The sequence below is a fragment of the Oncorhynchus kisutch genome, linkage group LG1 (assembly GCF_002021735.2).
Source record: "Oncorhynchus kisutch isolate 150728-3 linkage group LG1, Okis_V2, whole genome shotgun sequence".
In the NCBI taxonomy this organism is placed as follows: Eukaryota; Metazoa; Chordata; class Actinopteri; order Salmoniformes; family Salmonidae; genus Oncorhynchus; species Oncorhynchus kisutch.
Genome location: NC_034174.2, coordinates 43,330,485 through 43,354,513, shown reverse-complemented (window position 1 = coordinate 43,354,513; position 24,029 = coordinate 43,330,485). Strand labels below are relative to the sequence as shown.

Sequence of the window (24,029 nt, the reverse complement as noted above, 5' to 3'; positions counted from 1 at the left end):
CAACTTTCATTTTTCCATCATATCTATAATTTCTTCCCTGTCTCACCCCTCTCATCTCTCTCTTAACCTATGCTTACCCCTCTGTCTTAGCCTTAGTTCACCCCTCTCATCTCTCTCTTAACCTATGCTTACCCCTCTGTCTTAGCCTTAGTTCACCCCTCTCATCTCTCTCTTAACCTATGCTTACCCCTCTGTCTTAGCCTTAGTTCACCCCTCTCATCTCTCTCTTAACCTATGCTTACCCCTCTGTCTTAGCCTTAGTTCACCCCTCTCATCTCTCTCTTAACCTATGCTTACCCCTCTGTCTTAGCCTTAGTTCACCCCTCTCATCTCTCTCTTAACCTATGCTTACCCCTCTGTCTTAGCCTTAGTTCACCCCTCTCATCTCTCTCTTAACCTATGCTTACCCCTCTGTCTTAGCCTTAGTTCACCCCTCTCATCTCTCTCTTAACCTATGCTTACCCCTCTGTCTTAGCCTTAGTTCACCCCTCTCATCTCTCTCTTAACCTATGCTTACCCCTCTGTCTTAGCCTTAGTTCACCCCTCTCTCCCTTTTAACTTCTGGTATGGCCTTTTTTGTCAGTGCCTAGCAAAACCAGGGATACATAGTCTGTTGGTCTAGTCCACTCGAAACAAAACACCTCCTAATTTTACACTCTAGAACCCTTTAACAAGTACCATTGAACGTAGAGCTGTCCTACGCTCATCCATCTCCCCTTTATCTATCCCTGTCTCTGAACATGGGGCGGACAGATATCAGTTGAGTTCAAAGTTAGTGTTGCTATAGAACCCCCACCCCCAGCCAAGCCCAGCCTACCCCCTTATCCACCTGCCCCACCACCATCACATTATCCTCACTTTTTTCAGTGTCATGCGATTGGACATGACACCTGTCACTCACCGACGCTGAGGAGGAACATCAACACCTCTTTCATTTCTCTATATGCTATGCAGGCGATGCTGCAAGTTGCCTTGTAGTTTTTGAACATTTGTAGGCTTTTTGAATGGGCAAAAACATAACGAAAGACAAATATAATTTTATATCGTACCAGTCAAAAGTTTGGACAAAACTACTCATTCAATGGTTTTTCTATATTTTTACAATTTTCTACATTGTAGAATAATAGTGAAGACATCAACACTATGAAATAACACATATAGAATCAAAAAGGTGTAAAACCAATCAAAATATATTTTAGTTTTGAGATTCTTCAAAGTAGCCACCCTTTGCCTTGATGACAGCTTGGCACACTCTTGGCATTCTCTCAACCAGCTTCACCTGGAATGCTTTTCCGACAGTCTTGAACGAGTTCCCAATTATGCTGAGCACTTGTTGGCTGCTTTCCTTCGCTCTGCGGTCCAACTCATCCCAAACCATCTCAATTGGGTTGAGGTTGGGTGATTGTGGATGCCAGGTCATCTGATTCAGCACCCCATCACTCTCCTTCTTGGTCAAATAGCCCTTACACAGCCTGGAGGTGTGTTGGGTCATTGTCCTGTTGAAAAACAAATGATTGTCCCACTACTCACAAACCAGAGGGGGTGGCGTATCGCTGCAGAATGCTGTGGTAGCCATGCTGGTTAAGTGTGCCTTGAATTATAAATAAATTACAGACAGCGTCACCAGCAACCCCCCCACCACCACCATCACACCTCCTCCTCCATGCTTCACTGTGGGAACTACACATGTGGAGATCATCCGTTCACCTATTCTGCGTCTCACAACGACACGGAGGTTGGAACCAAAAATCTCAAATTTGGACTCATCAGACCAAAGGACAAATTTCCACCTGTCTAATGTCCATTGCTTGTGTTTCTTGGCCCAAGCAAGTCTCTTCTTATTATTGGTGTCCTTTAGTAGTTGTTTGTTTGCAGCAATTCGACCATGAAGGCCTGATTCACACAGTCTCCTCTGAACAGTTGATGTTGAGATGTGTCTGTTACTCTGTGAAGCATTTATTTGGGCTGCCATTTCTGAGGCTGGTAACTCTAATGAACTTATCCACTGCAGCAGAGGTAACTCTGGGTCTACCTTTTCTGTGGCAGTCCTCATGAGAGCCAGTTTCATCATAGCACTTGATGGTTTTTGTGACTGCACTTGAAAAAACTTAAAAAGTTCTTGAAATGTTCCACATTGACTGACCTTCAGGTCTTGAAGAAATGATGGACTGTCGTTTCTCTTTGCTTATTTGAGCTGTTCATGCCATAATATGGACTTGGTATTTTACCAAATAGGGCTATCTTCTGTATACCACCCCTACCTTGTCACATCACAATCTGATTGGCTCAAAAACAAAAGAAAGAAAGAAATTCCACAAATGGACTTTTAACAAGGCACACCTGTTAATTGAAATGGATTCCAGGTGACTACCTCATGAAGCTGGTTGAGAGAATGCTAAGAGTGTGCAAAGCTGTCAATGAGGCAAAGGGTGGCTACTTTGAAGAATCTCAAGTATAAAATATATTTTGATTTGTTTAACGCTTTTTTGGTTGCTACATGATTCCATGTGTGTTATTTCATAGTTGTGATCTCTTCACTATTATTCTACAATGTAGAAAATAGTGAAAAATAAAGCAAAACCCAGGAATAAGTAGGCGTGTCCAAACTTTGGACTGGTACTGTATATGACCACATTTTCACGAATTTGATGATATAATCATCAAGCCTATTCAGTACAGGGCTAGGGACATGAACACGGATGTATGACGTAGGAATGCGTGCGTCACTTGCACATGATGTTGAGTCCCCCTTTTCATGTCATCTCATCACTGATAGTTTGAGATCTGACTATATACAGTATGTAGTGCAGAAATGGGAAGAAAATGTGGGAATATCAATGTTTTTTTTAAATTATCAGGTACTGGTTATATTCTGCTTTTAGGCTTCTCATCAATGTTTTTGTTAGATGAGAGTATTATGGTTATTCAAATTATGCCACCACTACTGTCATGACAGACAGAATACATATTTTTGTTTCAGAAGATGGTCATACATGAATACATGTCTCCTGTATTTTCCTATTGTTCTCTGTCCTCAACATATACACTGCCGTTTAGATCTATTGAACAATCATACAACACTAATCAAATACCGTCAAAATCTATTTAAAAAACACGGGCACTCATTACTTGACCTGCTCCCAGAATGCATTTGGATGCAGATAAGCAGCTCCCTAGAAGCTTGTGTCCGCTATAAAAATAGATGTATTCTATAGAATAGAAAACACTTAACTCTTACAGTTTTTAAAAGAGCTATTTACTAATATTATATTCAAAATCACCCTGTACTCTGTTTTGTTTTTCAGCACACGACCCATCATTTGTCAGGAACTTAGTGACATTGACCAATCAATCGCGAATGGCAGAATCTATTGAATACATATTACGAATGAGATTAGCATCCTATTCAATTTAACCCACCACTTTCTTAATACATGTTTTGAATTTAATATGCCTAAAATGGTAGCCATTGAAAAAAAAAAAGCTGCATGCCAGCATCCACATACTACGTTCCAACAAAGCACTGGTCCCATTGAGCTTAGCTACAGATTCACATCAGTAGCTCCTTATTCCACAATCCCGATCAGCTCTATTGACTCTGTCTGATATGATGCAAGTTGACAATGTAAAGCTGTAAGTGTTTATAATTTGCCCTAACAGTAGTCTTAGCCAGACAGGCCCAGTGTTGTGTTGAGGTAGAGAGAGATGCTGTACTATTTCTCTGTGCCTTACTGACACCCTCTTCCTCTGAATCCTGTCCTTTTCCCTGTGCTGGTTGGACACAGACGCAGACAGAGCTCAGAAACACGGCATGGATGAGTTTATCTCGGCTAACCCCTGTAGCTTTGACCACGCCTCCCTGTTCGAGATCGTCCAGAGGCTCACGTTGGACCACAGGCTCAATGACACCTTCTGCTGCCTGGTGAGTGGCATTCTCCAAACCCACAGTACGGTGGAATGAGAATAAATACAGTCCTGGGCACTAAAAATATACTTTTTATCAAAATGCATTTTTTGGAGCAAGGTACATTGTTAATGTGACTTAGGTCATGGTTCAGTGAAAGGGGTTTGTTTGTGATTGAGATCATGGTGCTAACCTCTTAAAAAAAGCTCTGATGTTATGTGTAGGGATGGTTCAGCCCGGGCCAGGTGTTCTAGTCTAAACTGTTAAACACCATCTCTGATGTTATGTGTAGGGATGGTTCAGCCCGGGCCAGGGGTTCTAGTCTAAACTGTTAAACACCATCTCTGATGTTATGTGTAGGGATGGTTCAGCCCGGGCCAGGTGTTATAATATAAACTGTTAAACCCCCTCTCTGGGCCTCCCGAGTGGCACAGCGGTCTTAGGCACTGCAGTGCTTGAGGTGTCACTACAGATCTGGGTTCAATCCCCGTCTGTGTCGCAGCCGGCCGTGACCGGGAAACCCATGAGGTGACGCACAATTAGCCCAGCGTCGTCCAGGTTAGGGGAGGGTTTGGCCGGCCGGGATGTCCTTGTGCCATCGCTCTCTAACGACTCCGGTGGCAGGCCCAGCCCATGCACGCTGACATGGTCAACAGTTGTATGGCGTTTCCTCCGATTGGTGCCGCTGGCTTCCGGGTTAAGGGAGCAGTGTGTCAAGAAGCAGTGTGGCTTGGTAGTTTTGTGTTTCGCAGGATGCATGGCTCTCGACCTTCACCTCTCCCGAGTCCATACGGGAGTTGTAGCGATGGGACAAGACTATAACTCCCAATTGGATATCACGAAATTGGGGAGAAAAAGGGCTTAAAAAATGATAAATAATAACATAAAATCAACTCTCTGATGTAATGTGTAGGGATGGTTCAGCCCAGGCCAGGTGTTTGTCCTGGATGAGTACTGTGCCAGGAACGGCGTGCGGGGGTGTCACAGACACCTGGGTTACCTAGGGGACCTGCTGGAGAGGGCGGACAGAGGAGCCATGATCGACCCCACCCTGCTTCACTACAGCTTCGCTTTCTGCGCCTCCCATGTCCACGGTAACAGGTAAAATATACACCCGAATGAACCCGGTCCTCCTGCTTGCCAATCCATAGTCTTAATCATTAGACCAAGAGGACATCCTCAAGGTCGGAGGGCGACATTTTGGATAAGCCAGTGCTCATCACAAGGTAGCACTGGCAATGCTAAATCACCACCATATCGCAAGAGAGATGGGTAAAGTTTGTAAATCTCAAATACACACACAAAGGTCTTCAGATAAAATAAGAAGAGAAAGAAGGAAAGAGAAGCTGGCCATAGTAACAGGACAAAAGGGTCAGAGTCATCAAACGCAGCAGAGCACCATTGCTTTACGATTTCCCAATGTTACGTCTTTGTTTGTCATGAATGTTTTGCATATGATTTATTATGATTTTTAATAATTAATGTATTTGATGTTTTATCATGTTTTATCATTTTATGTTTATCATGTCGTCATTTTGTTCACTTTTATTTGATTAATCAATTATATTTACCTTGGTTTCCACCGTATTCCTTTTTTCTTTTCCCTCCTTGTCTTTTGTTGCTTTATTCAGTCTCATTATGTCGATGTTGCTCATCCTCCCATGCATCCCTATAAAGTCAGAGAGGGCAGCAGTTACTGTGGGCCACAGATGGGTTGTGAGGGCCCCTGGGCCCCTAGCGGCGCCCAGAGCCCAGAACCAGGGGCTGGCTCGAAACGGGGAAGCAAAAAGATGAAGTTTAGAAAGAAAAGGGATTCCACATTTCAGCTCGTCCAAGAGCCCGTCAGGTAAGATGATGTACTATAAAATATATGTACATAGCTACTTCAATGACCTTGTACCCATGCGCATTGACTCGGTACTGGTACTCCCTGTATATAGCTATGCAATTTGTACCTGTCGTTGTTATTCGTTATTCACTGTGTATTCATTTGTCGTGTGACTTTCTATTTTTATGATTTTTTTTTACTTTTAAATCTACACTGTTGAAAAGAGACCCCGGAAGTAAGCCTTTCACTTGTCAGTCTACATCTATTGTTTACGAAGAATGTGACAAATACAATTTGATTGGATGTTTGTCTGTGTGAGAAAGAACATTTACATTTGGTAAACATGCTGAAGAATGATTCTCTTTCACTCACACAAGCAGCAGTAAAATCATGGCGAACTAAAGGATGGCACTGTTTATGTGCAAAATGCTGTATCGTTCCTTTTTTTGATGGACTCCAACTGGCGGCTCCACTACCGCATGATGCGCTGGGCTGATGTTGTGTTTTTGTATTCTATGATGTCATCCTAAGGCCTGACGGACTGGGAACAGTGAAGGTGGATGAGAAGGAACGCTTTGAAGAAATCAAAGAGCGATTGCGTGTGATCCTGGAACACCAGATCACTAACTTCAGGTGAGTGCTGCTGCCTACTGGTCTATCTATCAATCCGATCGATCGAATAATGGATAGATGGAATAATGGAATAGTATATGATGAGCGATCGTTTGATCGCTCGCTAGATCGCTAGCCTCAGCATATACTATTCCATAGTTCTGTTGTCCATGGTGATTTTTATATTTCATTGTGATTCAACTCGCTTCTCTCGTGTAGATATTGCTTCCCGTTCGGGCGTCCAGAGGGAGCCTTGAAGGCCACGCTCTCTTTGCTGGAAAGGGTTCGTACATTTTGATGACTGCAATCTTTTCGTTCTCGTTTTACAGAAAATGTTCAGCTCATGAATGATTCAGATCTCATAGCTCAAATAATCTCATATATATATATGCTAGAAAAAGGAAATTGAAAAGGAAAACAAAACTGCAATAACCTGATGTTCAGTGGGAAGACCCGAAGGGAGACTTGTCCTGTCCTGTTCCTCATCCTCAGGTGCTGATGAAGGACATTGTGACTCCAGTCCCACAAGAGGAAGTGAAGGGAGTCATCCGTAAATGCCTGGAGCAGGCTGCACAGCTCAACTACGCTAAAATCACAGAGTACGCCAAAATCGAAGGTATCTAGCCATGAATTACATATACAGACACACCCTCAATATACTATAGCAGTTACTAACTCTGTTGTTAAATTCTTGGTTGCTGTTGCTTTAAAACCTGTAACTGGTTGTTTTTCTTTAGATGATGGTAACTGTTTTAGTACTTTAGTGCCTTTTCAGTAATCCTGGGGTTTTCTGTGTGGAACAGGAGTGTCAAACATTCTACTCTCATTTGGAAGTGACTTGTCATGACCACTCTGATTCCTTTTTTAGCATCGCACAGTGGGATTCTTTTCAAGATAACCTGGACCAGATTAACCTGGAGAAAAGAAGCACTAAAGACACATACTGAGAGCTCTTGTTTTTTTAGCACATGGATTCAAGAGAAACAGCCGATACAGTTATTTTTCCATTTGACAGATTGGTTGTCACTTGTTTGTCACTCAGCCAATTAACACTACCCTTCGTTTCAGGCAGGCTGCTTTAGCTGTACTCTACTTTACTCTACTGTGGGTCAAGTTGGCTTTTTGTAGAGGTGTTGTGAGTAAAAATGCATTCAAATCCAAAGTTTTGGATTAAAGCCCTGTTTACTTGCCGGCCCCCATGTTACTGTACCTTGAGTCTAGCTGTATCCTGGCCCCTGGCATGTGGTGATTTAACAGTATATATCTGGAATATGCAGTATATTATATCTACAGTATGCAGTAAACATACACTATATATACAAAAGTGTGTGGACACACCTTCAAATGAGTGAATTCAGCTATTTGAGCCACACCCGTTGCTGACAGGTGTATAAAATCGAGCACACAGCCATGCAATCTCCATAGACAAACATTGCCAGTAGAATGATATTACTGAAAAGCTCAGTGACTTTCAACCCTCATAGGATGCCACCTTTCCAACAAGTCAGAACGTCAAATTTCTGCCCTGCTAGAGCTGCCCCGGTCAACTGTAAGTGCTATTATTGTGAAGTGAAAACATCTATTGTAGGAGCAACAATGGCTCAGCCACAATGTGGTAGGCCACACAAACTCACAGATCGGGACCGCCAAGTGCTGAAGCGCGTAGCGGTTAAAAATCATCTGCCCTCGGTTGCAACACTCGCTACCGAGTTCCAAACTGCCTCTGGAAGCAATATCAGCACAATAACTGTTCGTCGGGAGCTTCATTACATGGGTATCCATGGCCGAGCAGCCGCACACAAGCCTAAGATCACCATGCACAATGCCCAGCCTCGGCTGTAGTGATGTAAAGCTCACCGCAATTGGACTCTGGAGTAGTGGAAACGCGTTCTCTGGAATGATGAATCACGCTTCACTATCTGAGAGACCGACGGACCAATCTGGGTTTGGTGGATGCCAGGAGAAAGCTACCTGCCCCAATGTATAGTTCCAACTCTAAAATTTGGTAGAGGAATAATGGTCTGGAGCTGTTTTTAATGGGTCGGGCTAGGACCCTTAGTTCTAGTGAAGGGAAATCTTAACGCTGCAGCATACAGTGACATTCTTGACGATCCTGGCAAAAGTTTGGGGAAGGCCATTTCCTGTTTCAGCATGACAATACCCCCGTGCACAAAGCGAGGCTCATACAGAAATGGTTTGTCGAGATCGGTGTGGAAGAACTTGACTGGTCTGCACATAGCCCTGACCTCAACCTCATCAAACCTTTGGGATGAATTGGAACGCCGACTGCGAGCCAAGCCTAAGTGCCCAACCTCACTAATGCTCTTGTGGCAGAATGGAAGCAAGCCCCCGCAGGAATGTTCCAACATCTAGTGGAAAGGCTTCCCAGAAGAGGGGAGGCTGTTATAGCAGCAATGTGAGAACCAACTCCATATTAATGCCCATGATTTTGGAATCAGATGTGTGACGAGCCAGTGTCCACATACTTTTGGTCATGTAGTGTATATAGTAGCTAGAAGCAGATTTCCCCTGAACAGAACTCTCCTTCCTGACCCCTACTCCTTTCTGACTGTATCTCCACCCCTAGACTCCAGGGTCTATAATCTAAGATTTATCAAATAAATCTTACTTTGGCCCATCCCCTTCCTGGGGACCCTTGTCCTACTCTCTCTCTCCTTTTCCCTCTCTTTCTCTCTCTTACCTTATCTTTCCTCTTGTTCTTCCTGCGGACCATTACACTCCTCTCCCTGTTCCTCAGTCTACTGTCCACTTCCTCTCTCATCTCATTGGCTTCGCCACATTTATCACCTCACATTTCTGTGATAAGTGGTTTTGAAGCCAATGAAAAAGAATGCTCGGATTGGAGACAGACAACCCAGCATCTGTTACCTGCATGTGCTACAATACATGTGCTACAATACATTATGGAAAGGTATGAACTAGCCACTACATATCACCATTTCACCTTCAATTAGATATACAGTACTCTATTATTACTTGCAAAACACCATTTTGGTTTCCCTACAAAGTCACATGCAGATATACCACGTAGACCTATTTTCCCTATCCTTGTGATGCTGTTGGTCCAATATTAAGAAAATAGTGGTAAAACACTAGTTATTGAACCCAGTCATCTGCAGCCCCAACCCAAGTCAATACTCACCATGATTGTGTTCGTTAGGCCACAAAATGAAAGAAAACAGACTGAAACAGTGGAGTACTACCTGGACTGTTTTCTGTTACAAAAAAATTTCTACAGTGTGCCCTAATGAACACAACCCAGGACAGTTCTCTGCCTTGCCATCTCCTCTGACCTATAACCTCTCACCCTAACCTCTGACCCCAGCCTCTTGCATGCCCCAAATCCTCCTCTTTTGTAGGGAGAAAGAGGGAAATGTTTGAGCACCCTGTCTTCTGCTTGGCGTCACAAGTGATGGATTTAACCATCCGTGAGTACCTACCTCATCCTCCCCCTGTCTCTCCTCCCTCCCTCTTTCAACTTTCTTTCACCACATCACCCCCTCCCACCCTCCTCTCAGCTATGTCCACTCCTCCTTCCTCCTCTGTGCTTTTTTTTATCCGTCGCTCATGTCTGCCGAGAGCGAGTGGGGAGAGAGAGAGAGAGCCAGTCTGGTCTGTGGAGGTCTGTCTGGGGAGACACTGCAACAGCACTGTAGTGGTCCTACTATCAGGGACCTACAGTCTCCCATCTGTCTGTGACCAACATGAATGATCTGTCGGTCTGGTCTGTAAGCTTCTTTCTTTTGGTTGGACATATGCCCATGCCCACCCATGTGACTTGAATGCATTTTTTACTTTGCTCTGTGTTATCTCCTTCAGTCGTCTGGTCATGTGTCAGTGAGTGTGGGCTCACCACGCCACGCTGTGCGCTGGGACAGACAGGTATGGTGCTATGTCACTGCCAGAAACAGAGAAACCCAGAGAGGGAGGCAGTAGAGCAGAGCAGCAGCTACAGGCAGAGCTACGATACCAGGAGGACAGAAAGGACTGGGTGTACGCACATAGAGTTCCTATAATATATATTTTAACTCAGCTCAACTCAACCCACCACCGGTCAATGTGTCCTGTCTTTGGTTGGTGCAGCTGTTGTTTGTCTTACGTCTAAGTTCACGACAGTCTAAAGCTGTGTCTGTCTGTTACTGTTAACTACATCCTGTTGTTGTTGCTTCTTTACTTTTGACTTCTCCTTAGGCTAATGTCTCAACGTTTCAGAGTGTCTGTACCTACGTGTATGTCTGTGGAGTTTTGTCAATGATACATCTGTCAACTACCTAACACACTCCTGCAGAGTTCCCGGTGTTCTCTCTAAAGGTCAAGGGTCAGATGGAGAAGAGTAAAGAGTCAAATCTTGTCACTTTCTTCTGGAACATAAAATTTTAACCGTAGTGTGATATATAATCCTAAATATCTCCTCTTCTCTCTTTCTTTTCTCTCCTTCTCTCTCTCTGTTTCAAGTTGAGAAAGATAAAAAGCCGGATCCAAATGATCCAGGTGAAGCCCTGTTTGACTTTTAGCTTAGCCCCAATATACACCTACCCTAAACACACACACACACACACACACACACACACACACACACACACACACACACACACACACACACACACACACAGAGTTGAAGTCGGAAGTTTACATATTACATACACTTAGGTTGGAGTCATTAAAACTTGTTTTTCAACCACTCCACAAATTTCTTGTTAACAAACTATAGTTTTGGCAAGTCGGTTAGGACATCTACATTGGGCATCACACAAGTAATTTTTCCAACAATTGTTTACAGACAGATTATTTCACTGTATCACAATTCCAGTGGGTCAGAAGTTCACATACACTAAGTTGACTGTGCCTTTAAACAGCTTGGAAAATTCCAGAAAATGATGTCATGGCTTTAGAAGCTTCTGATAGGCTAATTTACATAATTTGAGTCAATTGGAGGTGTACCTGTGGATGTATTTCAAGGCCTACCTTCAAACTCAGTGCCTCTTTGCTTGACATCATGGGAAAGTCAAAAGAAATCAGCCAAGACCTCAGAAAAAAATTGTGCACCTCCACAAGTCTGGTTCATCCCTGGGAGCAATTTCCAAATGCCTGAAGGTACCACGTTCATATGTACAAACAATAGTACGCAAGTATAAACACCATGGGACCACACAGCCATCATACCGCTCAGGAAGGAGACACATTCTGTCTCCTAGAGATGAACGTACTTTGTTGCAAAAAGTGCAAATCAATCCCAGAACAACAGCAAAGGACCTTGTGAAGATGCTGGAGGAAACAGGTACAAAAGTATCTATATCCACAGTAAAACGAGTCCTATATTGACATAACCTGAAAGGCCGCTCAACAAGGAAGAAGCCACTGCTCCAAAACCTCCATAAAAAGCCAGACTACGGTTTGCAACTGCACATGGGGACAAAGATCATACTTTTTGGAGAAATGTCCTCTGGTCTGATGAAAGAAAAATAGAACTGTTTGGCCATAATGACCATCGTTATGTTTGGAGGAAAAAAGGGGGATGCTTGCAAGCTGAAGAACATCCTCCCAACCGTGAAGTGCGGAGGTGGCAGCATCATATTGTGGGGGTGCTTTGCTGCAGGAGGGACTGGTGCACTTCACAAAATAGATGGCATCATGAGGAGGAAAATTATGTGGATATATTTAAAGCAACATCAAGACATCAGTCAGGAAGTTGAAGCTTGGTCACAAATGGGTCTTCCAACTGGACAATGACCCCAAGCATACTTCCAAAGTTGTGACAAAATGGCTTAAGGACAGCAAAGTCAAGTTACTGGAGTGGCCATCACAAAGCCCAACTTATTGTGGGACGCTTTTGGAAGGCTACCCGAAACGATTGACCCAAGTTAAACAATTTAAAGGCAATGCTACCAAATACAAATTGAGTATATGTAAACTTCTGACCCACTGGGAATGTGATGATAGAAATAAAAGCTTAAATAAATCATTCTCTCTACTATTATTCTGACATTTCATATTCTTAAAATAAAGTGGTGATCCTAACTGACCTAAGACAGTGAATTTTTACTAGGATTAAATGTCTGGAATTGTGAACTGAGTATAAATGTATTTGGCTAAGGTGTATGTAAACTTCCGACTTCAACTGTAAATATATATATTTATAAATATATATATATATATATATATATATATAGGGCCTTTGGAAGGTATTCAGACCACCTGACTTCACATTTTGTTACGTTACAGCCAATTGTGTTTTCTTGTCATCAATCAACACACAATATCCCATAATGACAAAGTAAAAGTTTTTTTTGAAATTTTTGCACATTTCCACTCCGTACTTTGTTGATGCACCTTTGGCAGTGACTACAGCTTCGAGTCTTCTTGGGTATGATGCTACAAGCTTGGCACACCTGTATTTGGGTCGTCTCAAGCTCTGTCAGGTTGGATGGGGAGCGTTGCTGATCGGGTTCAAGTCCGGGCTCTGGCTGGGCCACTCAAGGACATTCAGAGACTTGTCCTGAAGCCACACCTGCATTGTCTTGGCTGTGTGCTTAGGGTTGTGGTCCTCTTGGAAGGTGAACCTTCACCCCAGTCTGAGGTCCTGAGCGCCCTGGAGTAGGTTTTCAACAAGGATCTCTGTACTTTACTCTGTTCATCTTTCCCTCGATCCTGACAGCTGAAAAACATCCCCGCAGCATGATGCTTCCACCACCATTCTTCACCGTAGGGTTGGTGCCAGGTTTCCTCCAGAATGACGCTTGGCAATTAGCTCGAAGAGTTTAATCCTGGTTTCATCAGACCAGAGAAACTCCAAGTGGGCTGTCATGTGCCTTTTACTGAGGAGTGGCTGAGGATGGTTATCCTTCTGGAAGTTTCTCCCAACTCCACAGAGGATCTCTAGAGTTCTTTCAGAGTGACCATAGGGTTCTTGGTCACCTCCCTGACCAAGGCCATTCTCCCTGATTGCTCCGTTTGGCCGGGCGGCCAGCTCTAGGAAGAGACTTGGAGGTTCCAAACTTCTTCCATTTAAGAATGATGGAGGGCACTGTGTTCTTGGGGACCTTCAATGCTACAGAAATGTTTTGGTATCCTTCCCCAGATCTGTGCCTCGACACAAACCTGTCTCTGAGTTCTACGGACAATTCCTTTATCCTCATTGCTTGGTTTTTGCTTTAACATGCACTGTCAACTGTGAGACCTTTTATAGATTGTTGTGTACCTTTCCAAATCATGTCCAATCAATTTAATTTACCGCAGCTGGACTCCAGTCAAGTTGTAGAAAAATCTCAAGAGTGATCAATGGAAACTGGATGCACCTGAGCTCAGTTTTGAGTCTCATAGCAAAGGGTCTGAATATGTATGCAAATAAGGTATTTCTGTTTTTTATTTTTAATACATTTGCAATAATTTCTCAAAACCTGATTTCATTTTGTCGTTATGGGGTATTGTGGGTAGATTGCTGAGGATTTTTTTGTATTTATTCCATTTTAGAAGGAGGCTGTAACGTAACAACATTTGGAAAAAGTCAAGTCAAGAATGTTTTCCGAAGGCACTGTGTGTGTATATATATATATATATATATATATATATATATATATTTATGTAACCACATACACATTTTAACAAACACATAAACCCTCTCAAATTCCCCCTCATATCTTGGCATGCCAACATTTAGCAAACTATTATTTGTGCAGAGATTGTGTTACTTTAGAACAGTCATTTTCAGGGAAATGTATTTTAATTCAATTCATGAATTGAATACAGAGGTGCGTGTTTCAATTCATGAAATTATTTTCCATCGGTTTTCCTGATATGATACATTGCATAAAGGTAAATAAATCTGAATCTGATCAAGAAAAACAATCTCTCACAAATACACATAACAAGGTAGCATCTCCAATGTGTTGAGAGAAATAATGCAATATGAGTTTACCTCAGTATATCTGGCTATCAGTATTCAAATACACACTGAGGCAAATTTTTGCATTATTACTTCATTGTCACAGAACATAGAATCTGGAAGATTGTGTGCAAAATGATGAATCCATTCTCTGATAACATGACATATTTCAAAACAATTGAACACATTGGATATGGATGAAGTATGATACATATGACAATCACTACATTATCATTCTGCTCATTATACTTCTAAGGACCAACATAAAGGCTCTGCAAGCAGTCTTCTGCCATTCCCCTGGCACTGCATGACCCCCTTTTAACGATGCTGTGGGGTTCAGGGTCCTTTTAGAATGCATGGCTAGTTGGCTACAGAGTAGAACAGTTACTACATAATCACACAACAAACCATAGTGTATGACACAACAAACCATAGTGTATGACACAACAAACCATAGTGTATGACACAACAAACCATAGTGTATGACACAACAAACCATAGTGTATGACACAACAAACCATAGTGTATGACACAACAAAACATAGTGTATGACACAACAAACCATAGTGTACGACACAACAAACCATAGTGTATGACACAACAAACCATAGTGTATGACGCAACAAACCATAGTGTATGACGCAACAAACCATAGTGTATGACGCAACAAACCATAGTGTATGACGCAACAAACCATAGTGTATGACGCAACAAACCATAGTGTATGACGCAACAAACCATAGTGTATGACGCAACAAACCATAGTGTATGACGCAACAAACCATAGTGTATGACGCAACAAACCATAGTGTATGACGCAACAAACCATAGTGTATGACGCAACAAACCATAGTGTATGACGCAACAAACCATAGTGTATGACGCAACAAACCATAGTGTATGACGCAACAGACCATAGTGTATGACGCAACAAACCATAGTGTATGACACAACAAACCATAGTGTATGACACAACAAACCATAGTGTATGACACAACAAACCATAGTGTATGACACAACAAACCATAGTGTATGACATAACAAACCATAGTGTATGACATAACAAACCATAGTGTATGACACAACAAACCATAGTGTATGACATAACAAACCATAGTGTATGACACAACAAACCATAGTGTATGACACAACAAACCATAGTGTATGACACAACAAACCATAGTGTATGACACAGATAGAACTTAACTTTCAGAATTTAGACAAATAAACTCAGCAAAAAAAGAAACAGCCCTTTTTCAGGACCCTGTCTTTCAAAGATCATTCATAAAAATCCAAATAACTTCACAGATCTTAAATGTAAAGGGTTTAAACACTATTTCCCATGCTTGTTCAATGAACCATAAGCAATGAATGAACATGTACCTGTGGAATGGTCGTTAAGACACTAACAGCTTACAGACGGTAGGCAATTACGGTCACAGTTATGAAAACCTATGACACTAAAGAGGCCATTCTACTGACTCTGAAAAACACCAAAAGAAAGATGCCCAGGGTCCGTGCTCATATGCGTGAATGTGCCTTAGGCATGCTGCAAGGAGGCATGAGGACTGCAGATGTGGCCAAGGCAATAAATTGCAATGTCCGTACTGTGAGACGCCGAAGACAGCACTACAGGGAGACAAGACGGACAGCTGAATGTCCTTGCAGTGGCAGACCACGTATAACAACATCTGCACAGGATCGGCACATCCAAACATCACACCTGCGGGACAGGTACAGGATGGCAACAACAACTGCCTGAGTTACACCAGGAACGCACAATCCCTCCATCAGTGCTCAGACTGTCCTCAATAGGTTGAGAGAGGCTGGAATGAGCGCTTGTAGGCCTGTTGTAAGGCAGATCCTCACCAGACATCACCGGCAACAATGTCGCATATGGGCACAAACCCACCGTTGCTGGACCAGACAGGAATGGCAAAAAGTGCTCTTCATTGACGAGTTATGGTTTTGTCTCACCAGGGGGGACGGTCGGATTAGCGTTTATCATTGAAAGAATGAACGTTACACTGAGGCCTGTACTCTGGAGCCGGATCGATTTGGAGGTAGAGGATCCGTCATGGTCTGGGGCAGTGTGTCACAGCATCATCGGAATGAGCTTGTTGTCATTGCAGGCAATCTCAACGCTGTGCGTTACAGGGAAGACATCCTCCTCCCTCATGTGGTACCGTTCCTGCAGGCTCATCCTGACATGACCCTCCAGCATGACAATGCCACCAGCCATACTGCTCGTTCTGTGCGTGATTTCCTGCAAGACAGGAATGTCAGTGTTCTGCCATGGCCAGCAAAGAGCTCGGATCTCAATCCCATTGAGCACGTCTGGGACGTGTTGGATTGAAGGGAAATATCCGGGAATTTGCAGGGTGCCTTGTTGGAAGAGTGGGGTAACATCTCACAGCAAAACTGGCAAATCTGGTGCAGTCCATGAGGAGGAGATGCACTGCAGTACTTAATGCAGCTGGTGGCCACACCAGATGATCCCCCTTTGACACATTATTCCATTTATGTTAGTCACATGTCTGTGGAACTTGTTCAGTTTATGTCTCAGTTGTTGAATCTTGTTATGTTCATGAAAATATTTACACATGTTAAGTTTGCGGAAAATAAACACAGTGGACAGTGAGAGGACGTTTCTTTTTTTGCTGAGTTCATGATACATGTGGTATGATGAATTGACCAATATTATCTCTGTACAGTTCTATGTACAGTTCTATGTCCTCATTATTTCAAATTAATTTGAGCCGTTCAATTGAATGTTCTGATGTTTTGCTCATTTTGACACATTATCGTTAATGTTCTGACGACCTCATTTCACCACATTAAACTGTCCTCACAAATTTTATGTCAGCAGATGATATATTAAAAGACAGTGTCCAGGTACACCGTAGATCTTACAAACGATATTTGTTAAAAACTCAACATCAATAATCCCAGGCAGCAAAAGCATTAAGATTATTTTGTATGATGAGTATAACAAAGATTTTGGTTTCTCCATGGGATAGGTTTAGTCAGTCGATTCTACCTGACTGTTTTGGCAGATATCTCCTCACATTGACTGTCTACCGACAATGCCCCAGTGGCAGTTTATATTGCGTGCATGCTTTAGAAACCATATGACACAGCATAAGCACTTACGTCTTTCGTTTCAACAATTTCTGGGGATATCCATACAGATGGGAACTGTTAGCTACCCCTCTCTCTGCCTAACTAACCCCTTCCTTACCCCTAATCCTTCTGCTCCAGAGAACGTAGGCCGGTTAGTCACGCCCGCCAAAAAACTCGAGGACACTATTCGCCTGGCCGAGCTAGTCATAGAGGTCCTTCAGCAGAACCAGGAGCATCATGCGGAGGTGAGTGGGTAACTCCTCCTCTTCTCCTCCTCTCATCCCTCTCTTTATCTATCTCACTTCTTTACCCCCTCCGACACCTGGGCACGGCGGAGGGAGCTAGCCTATTCCTTCCTGACACCTGTTCATGTGTAGCGCTGTCTTTGTGCATGGGTAACTTAAAAAAATAAAATAGAAAATGTAATCAAAGATTTAATACACAGGTGGAAATCCTGGGAGATGAATAATGGATGTTAACATTGTACCAGTGCAATAAGGAGGCATTTTAAAGTGGGAGAGTGGTGAAGTGTGCCGTTCCCTTCTCCACTGACTCAAAATTCATAACCCCAGTGGTGCAATGCTACATAAAACATTGGTTACCTTGAAAGATGGTAATGCCTGATTTGATTGCAGCTTATTGTGTACAGTAGAGTACAGAACATTACAGGTAGCTCTAATTTAGGCTAGATGCTCCTAGTCATACTGTACAGTAGGCGAAGCATGCTCATTCAGTGTTACTTTAGCTGAGAAGCTGGAACATGAACTAGAAACATCACTAAATAGGTTTCCCTTTTCCTCTGTATTTGCCTAAAAGTATAATAAAATGAATGTAAAAGCATGATGAGCATGTATAGAAGATCTACAGGTGATCCTATGGGATCAATAAGATGAATGCGGATAAGCAGATGTATTCTATCTCTCTGACATATGCTTGACAGGCTGCAGTCACAAGTTCTGGAGATCAATCGGTACAGTATAATTATTTATCTTTCTCCTCAGACCCATCACCAACCTCCTCTCCCTATCTATCGCATGTTGGCCTGCACAGAGGCTGCCCTTAGTGTTATAAGGCTGAGGGAAATCCACTAGAGAGGGTGGCTGTTGTGTGTTGGTTCAGAGACATCAGCTAACATGCTGACTGTAACGCACCGCCCTACTATAGGCTGCACAACATCACTTTGATCATAGAGCATGTCCATGGGGCCATAGGGACTAGTCTTCTTCTCTCTAGCAGCATGTTGAAGTGACATATGCCACAGTATACTCTTTATGGTTCTTTTAGGGTTTGATTGAATCCCCAAACTCCACCATGAACATAAATGTGTCTATCCTCTCCTTCCTCCATCCAGCTTTAAGTTCGGGTTTCAAATCGCGGTTCCCTCTCTTTGAACATTTAGAACATTCCTCCTCCTTCCGGCTTCTCCTCTTCCATCTCTCTGCTTTCCCTCTTTCCGTCTAAGAATTGTTCCTCCACTCGTTAATCCTTTAAAGAAATGCTTGATGCTGTAGATACATTAATGTGACTATCCTCCCTGTGTTTTCACTGTCTGTATGATCGGTGATGTTCGCTCCCTGCAGGGCAAAGAGGTATGTGGTGAAGTTGAATGAGAACACCCCTCCCCCTCTAACCCTCTAATGGTTTGTGCATGTCCAGTAGATGCCCTGCCCCCATTTCTCTGACTTGTTGGTACAGTCCAGTACTGCTCTTTTGGGCTTGTTGTATTGGGACTGTTGTGAATGATGGTGCCTGCTGCAGCACTGGAGCCTGTAACTTCTCTGGCTGAGACGGAGCACCGAGCTTGGGCATGCTTGTAGAGACCTGGGCCTTGCCTGTGTTCCTTTCCCCCAACATAGGATGGAGCATCCAGTTTACCTGTCCACCCCCCCATCCCCACTCACACCTCTCCCTGAGTCCACACTCTCCCCTGCCCTGTGTATGATGATGATAGTGATGATGATGATGGAGCACAGCTTGGTCTTCTGCCTGTACTGTAGTAGTCGGGCAGGGGGTGGGCATGTAAGTGGTCAGACAGGTAAGTGAGGACCTGACTACAGTGCCGTCCCCCTGCGCTGTGCTGGCTATAGTCCCTCTATGACAGATGTTTTTCCAGGTGTATAGATTCGATATGGAATAAAAGCATGCAGCATAACAGGAATGATTATTCGTCCTGTCAAGTTTTTCCAACAATGAGCAGATAACCCAAGCCCAGACTGCAAGCACAGCAGCAAAATTGAGAGAAGCAGAAAGGTCAATGGAAATAGACATGGAAAAATACCTCTTACTGGCCCACTAAGTACCAGTGTTTACTCTAACTAGTAGTCCCAAAATATCTGGGAAAACAATATCAAGAACACTGGTTTATCCAGAAATTGTCCCTCTGGAAACCCTGTAGCTAGTAGAGAAGCTATGTGCTGCAGTCTGCGGTCGGTGTGCCTACTTCCTGTTATATGGCTGAGAGCAGTGCATGGACATGACCCGTGTCACATTCACATCTAATGAGGAGTGTTCTGTTGGTATGGCAATGATGTGAATGGTGGAAACGCGAGGTCCTTCCTGGTCCTGGTGAGCATGTAGGGACTTATCCACCTCAGTCTGCATGAGAAAAGGCACCCCCCCTCCCCCGGCTGTGACCCTCCCTCAATCTAGAGATATCTGATCAATGAATAGAACAGAATGGATCAGCTTCATGATATTATTATGCTATTACCTGCTTTGTGTATAAATGTATTGTAAAATTGTTCTCACATTGGTGGGAGGTTATCTAAGGTTTCAATTAGCCCCAACCCCTTTAGTCTTCACCAGAAAGAGCTGTGGATTGGTTTTACTCATTCTTGGAGAACACATGGGTTTGCAAGGCTACAGACAACCATTGCTATAGTTAACTGCATACAATCACTACATTTAATGGTCCACCTACCTACACATGATATATCAGTCCACAGTGCTATGCTGGCGTGGGTTTGTTAGAGCTCTGATTAGCTCCAGTATGTGTGTGATCCTCCCAAGTCTGCTCTGCTCCCTCCCTGTCCTGCCTGCTCTACCCCACATCCTCACTGGGGCTTGTGTTCACCGTTCACCCCCTCCTTGGTTCTGTCCCTGTCCTGTCCGTGGTATCTGTGTGTGTCTAGGCCTTTGCCTGGTGGTCTGACCTGATGACGGAGCACGCTGAGACCTTCCTGGCTATGTACGCCGTGGACATGGACGCTGCTCTGGAAATCCAGTCTCCTGAGAGCTGGGACAGCTTCCCTCTCTTCCAGCTGCTCAACGACTTCCTCCGCACTGACTGTATGTTTCATGTTTCTCTTCCACAGTATATACACCAATGGCTTTCTCCATCCAATAAACATTAAGTAACAAGTTGGACTTGGAATGTGAAAGGGCTTAATCACCCATTCAAAAGTCCCCCCCCCCCCCCCCCCGCAGGAAACATAGATAGGCGTAGGATAGGGAAAGGGGGATACCTAGTCAGTTGTACAACTGCATGCATTCAACTGAAATGTGTATTCTGCATTTAAACCAACCCCTCTGAATCAGAGAGGTGTGGGGGACTGCCTTAATCAACATCCAGGTGGGCTGGGGACAGCAAGGAGTCATCAGGCCAGGTAATCCTGAGGCATGGTCCCAGGGCTCAGGTCCTCAGAGAGAGCGAGAGAGAGGGAGTGAAAGAAAGAAAGAAAGAAAGAAAGAAAGAAAGAAAGAAAGAAAGAAAGAAAGAAAGAAAGAAAGAAAGAAAGAAAGAAAGAAAGAGAATTAGAGAGAGCATACATAAATTCCCACAAGACACTGGATATGACAGGAGAAATACTCCAGATTTAAAACACTGACCCTAGCCCCCCGACACATAAACTATTGCAGCATAAATACTGGAGATGAGACGAGAGGTCGGGAGACACTGTGGCCCCGTCCGACGATACCCCCGGACAGGGCCAAACAGGTAGGAATATAACCCCACCCACTTTGCCAAAGCACAGCCCCACACCACTAGAGGGATATCTTCAACCACGGATTTACCGTCCTGAGACAAGGCCGAGTATCGTAAAACAATAAAACACACACTGTACTGTGGCACACCCACACGGCTTGTCCTGCGCCTCTGAGAGGTTTATGCTATAACATCAATACGGTGTTCTCTCTCTCTCTCTCTCTCTTCTGCCTAGATAACTTCCCCTCTGTAGTGTTAATAGCAATAATAACAATCTAACCATATAACAATATATATGTAGTTATAATCTCTCTATTCTCTCTCTTCTTCTGCTTCTAGATCACCTGTGCAATGGGAAATTTCACAAACACCTGCAGGACCTCTATGCTCCCCTGGTGGTCAGATATGTAGACCTGATGGAGTCCTCCATCGCTCAGTCTATCACCAGGGGCTTTGAGGGAGAGTCCTGGGTGCCTGTAAAGTAAGGGGCCGTCCTTCCTCACACTAACTGTCTAGTCTAGGAGAGGCCAGGAGAGAGACACTCCTACAAGACTACTATATTTAGGAGAGCAGTCATGTTGTTCACTCCTTATTGACTGCCTCAGAAAACTCCTCAGCCAGAACAGTTTGAGGAGAGTAATAGATAAGGAGTTTATTTTCTGATAAGGAAAACCTATCCCAAAAGGCATTCATAAAACGTTTATTAGGAGACATAGGTCTCGGAAATTAGTTTTTAGAACTCCAGAAACAAATGAAACCTGAATATGATGGTAGCTATGACTCGTACGGTATTATTAAAATAAATATTCGTTTTGTGATTGGAAGCTTCAAGCTTTCGTGGATATTGCGCGGTAAACTTGCAAAAGTGCAACAGGCAATACGGTGCCACATTCGGGACCCTCATCCCAGACTAGGTCGCATGTAGTTTAGTTGAAGTCAATCTCCAATATTTCCATCCTTTTGTTTTGTGGACTAACCCTCATAGTGTGTGCTTTGAAATGTCACTAGGGATAGAAGCTCTCCAGTGTATTTTGTGTTGCTAATTTTCTCTTTTTCACTTTTACAACCAATACTTATTGATTTGTCATGCCATTTACATTTGCGTTGCTTTCTTTTAAATGAAGCTCTTTTACAAAGCTCTAAACCTCAAAGGAAAATACATATTTATAGGCAATAGGTCTTTTGGATAACTTTGCTGTTTTGCCTTACTGCTCCTTTTATATATATATATATATATGCATACAATCCACCGCTTATTCTGAATGTAGTAGGTCCTCTTTTTGTATGTGCTTCAGAAACAAACTGCTTCTCTAACTGTTGTCTCTTGTCTATGTGTTACTTTTACATATTATGTCTGAAGATGTTTCTTTGTGTGACTTTTCCTCTTGTGTTCTGGATTTGATTACTTTTACTGCACAGTTTCACATGGCTTTGAACTGCAGCAGCATCTACATTACCACTGTTCTGGATTTATTTTGTTCTTTTTGTCTGTCTCTTCTGCAGGAGTTTGACAAGTAATCTGCCCAATGTGAATCTCCAAATACCAAATGTCAACCTCCAAATTCCCAAAGTACCAAATCTGCCGCCAGTAGCAGGACTATCAGTTAACCTTCCAACAATGCCTAGTTTTTCCACCCCGACATGGATGGCTGCTATCTATGACCCTGAGTGTGTATTCAACTAGTTCAACTTAGAGTTATGTACATCAGCATCGTGTTGCCTTGGTACGAAGATGTCCCCTAGATCCCCTTGTCGCAGGTCATTGACAATAGAAGGCCAAATTAAAATATTGATTTAGATTTTGAAATGTCTTTGCCAATGACCTGCTTAGGCATTATGTGAGGGAAGATAGCTTTGTTTCTCAACTACATAGGCTAGTGCACACCACACACATTACAGACGCATTACAGATACCATTCCGTTCCTCAAATAAAATCTGGAGTAAACAGTCTTTACCGATCATATCATGTTCATGCCAAGAGCACTGCAAGGGGGTTACGGACAGTAGTTTAGGCTTGTTTAAAGTTTAGACTTGTTTGTTCTTGAAATGAGTGGCTATTTGACAAGCTCTCATTTCCTCTCAACATGCATGCAGTTGAGCTGTGAGGTATAGAGATACAGATCCAAACCATGTTTCACTGGAGGTTTTGGGCTTGATGCACTGAAATTTATTGTGACAGTGGACATTATGATAATCTGGAATTTTCTGTCCAATGTGTATCTCTCCGCCTCTCTCCTACAGTTTTCACTAGCTGTAAAGAATGCAGTGGTTAGTCCGTAGTGCTCATGAAAAGTTGACTGTACCAGTGATTGCTTATGGAAGGTACAGTTGAACATCGCATCAGCACCCTGTATGAATACTGCTGGGCCTGGCACACGACTGTCTGTGGCCAGTGGGATAGGGTGGGCGGGGCCAGGTGGTCAAAGGGTGGGATCATAGAAATTGAATCACAAGAATGGACATCCCCATTCTAGTCAATGGGTATTTCTGTTCTAGTGGTTTTATTTCTATGGTTGGGGTGGGTAAGTGGGTAGAGATTCTACCCGGTGGTAACTGGGTGGGTGGATTGTTCGCTCAATGCTCTGAAGCAACCACCACTTCAGTGCAGCTGGCATCCAATGCAGTAGAGATCTGCCCCCTCTCCTGTCCTCCTTTCCTCTTCTCCTCCTTCTTCTTTTCCTGCATCCCTCTATCCCAGTCAGCTCTACCCAGGATGGCAGCACCTTCAGACAG

The 24,029-nt window shown here is 43.3% G+C and overlaps 1 protein-coding gene across 20 annotated transcripts in view; it reads left to right on the top strand.

The window, feature by feature from the left end:
- Positions 1-24,029, top strand: part of LOC109893273 (calcium-dependent secretion activator 1-like) — a 151,505-nt gene that overhangs the window by 117,124 nt on the left and 10,352 nt on the right. For 2 of the 20 annotated variants that reach the window (XM_020486434.2, XM_020486415.2), the window contains 12 exons: positions 3,786-3,922; positions 4,818-5,005; positions 6,264-6,365; positions 6,564-6,627; positions 6,837-6,960; positions 9,725-9,793; positions 17,509-17,615; positions 18,311-18,340; positions 18,951-18,959; positions 20,502-20,658; positions 21,635-21,776; positions 22,799-22,963. In XM_020486434.2, the coding sequence (XP_020342023.1) occupies positions 3,786-3,922; positions 4,818-5,005; positions 6,264-6,365; positions 6,564-6,627; positions 6,837-6,960; positions 9,725-9,793; positions 17,509-17,615; positions 18,311-18,340; positions 18,951-18,959; positions 20,502-20,658; positions 21,635-21,776; positions 22,799-22,963 (1,294 nt within the window). Of the gene's footprint in view, positions 1-3,785; positions 3,923-4,817; positions 5,006-6,263; positions 6,366-6,563; positions 6,628-6,836; positions 6,961-9,724; positions 9,794-10,820; positions 10,857-17,508; positions 17,616-18,310; positions 18,341-18,950; positions 18,960-20,501; positions 20,659-21,634; positions 21,777-22,798; positions 22,964-24,029 lie in introns of all 20 variants that reach the window. The other 18 variants (XM_020486477.2, XM_020486469.2, XM_031825135.1 and 15 more) reach the window with 12 other exon arrangements.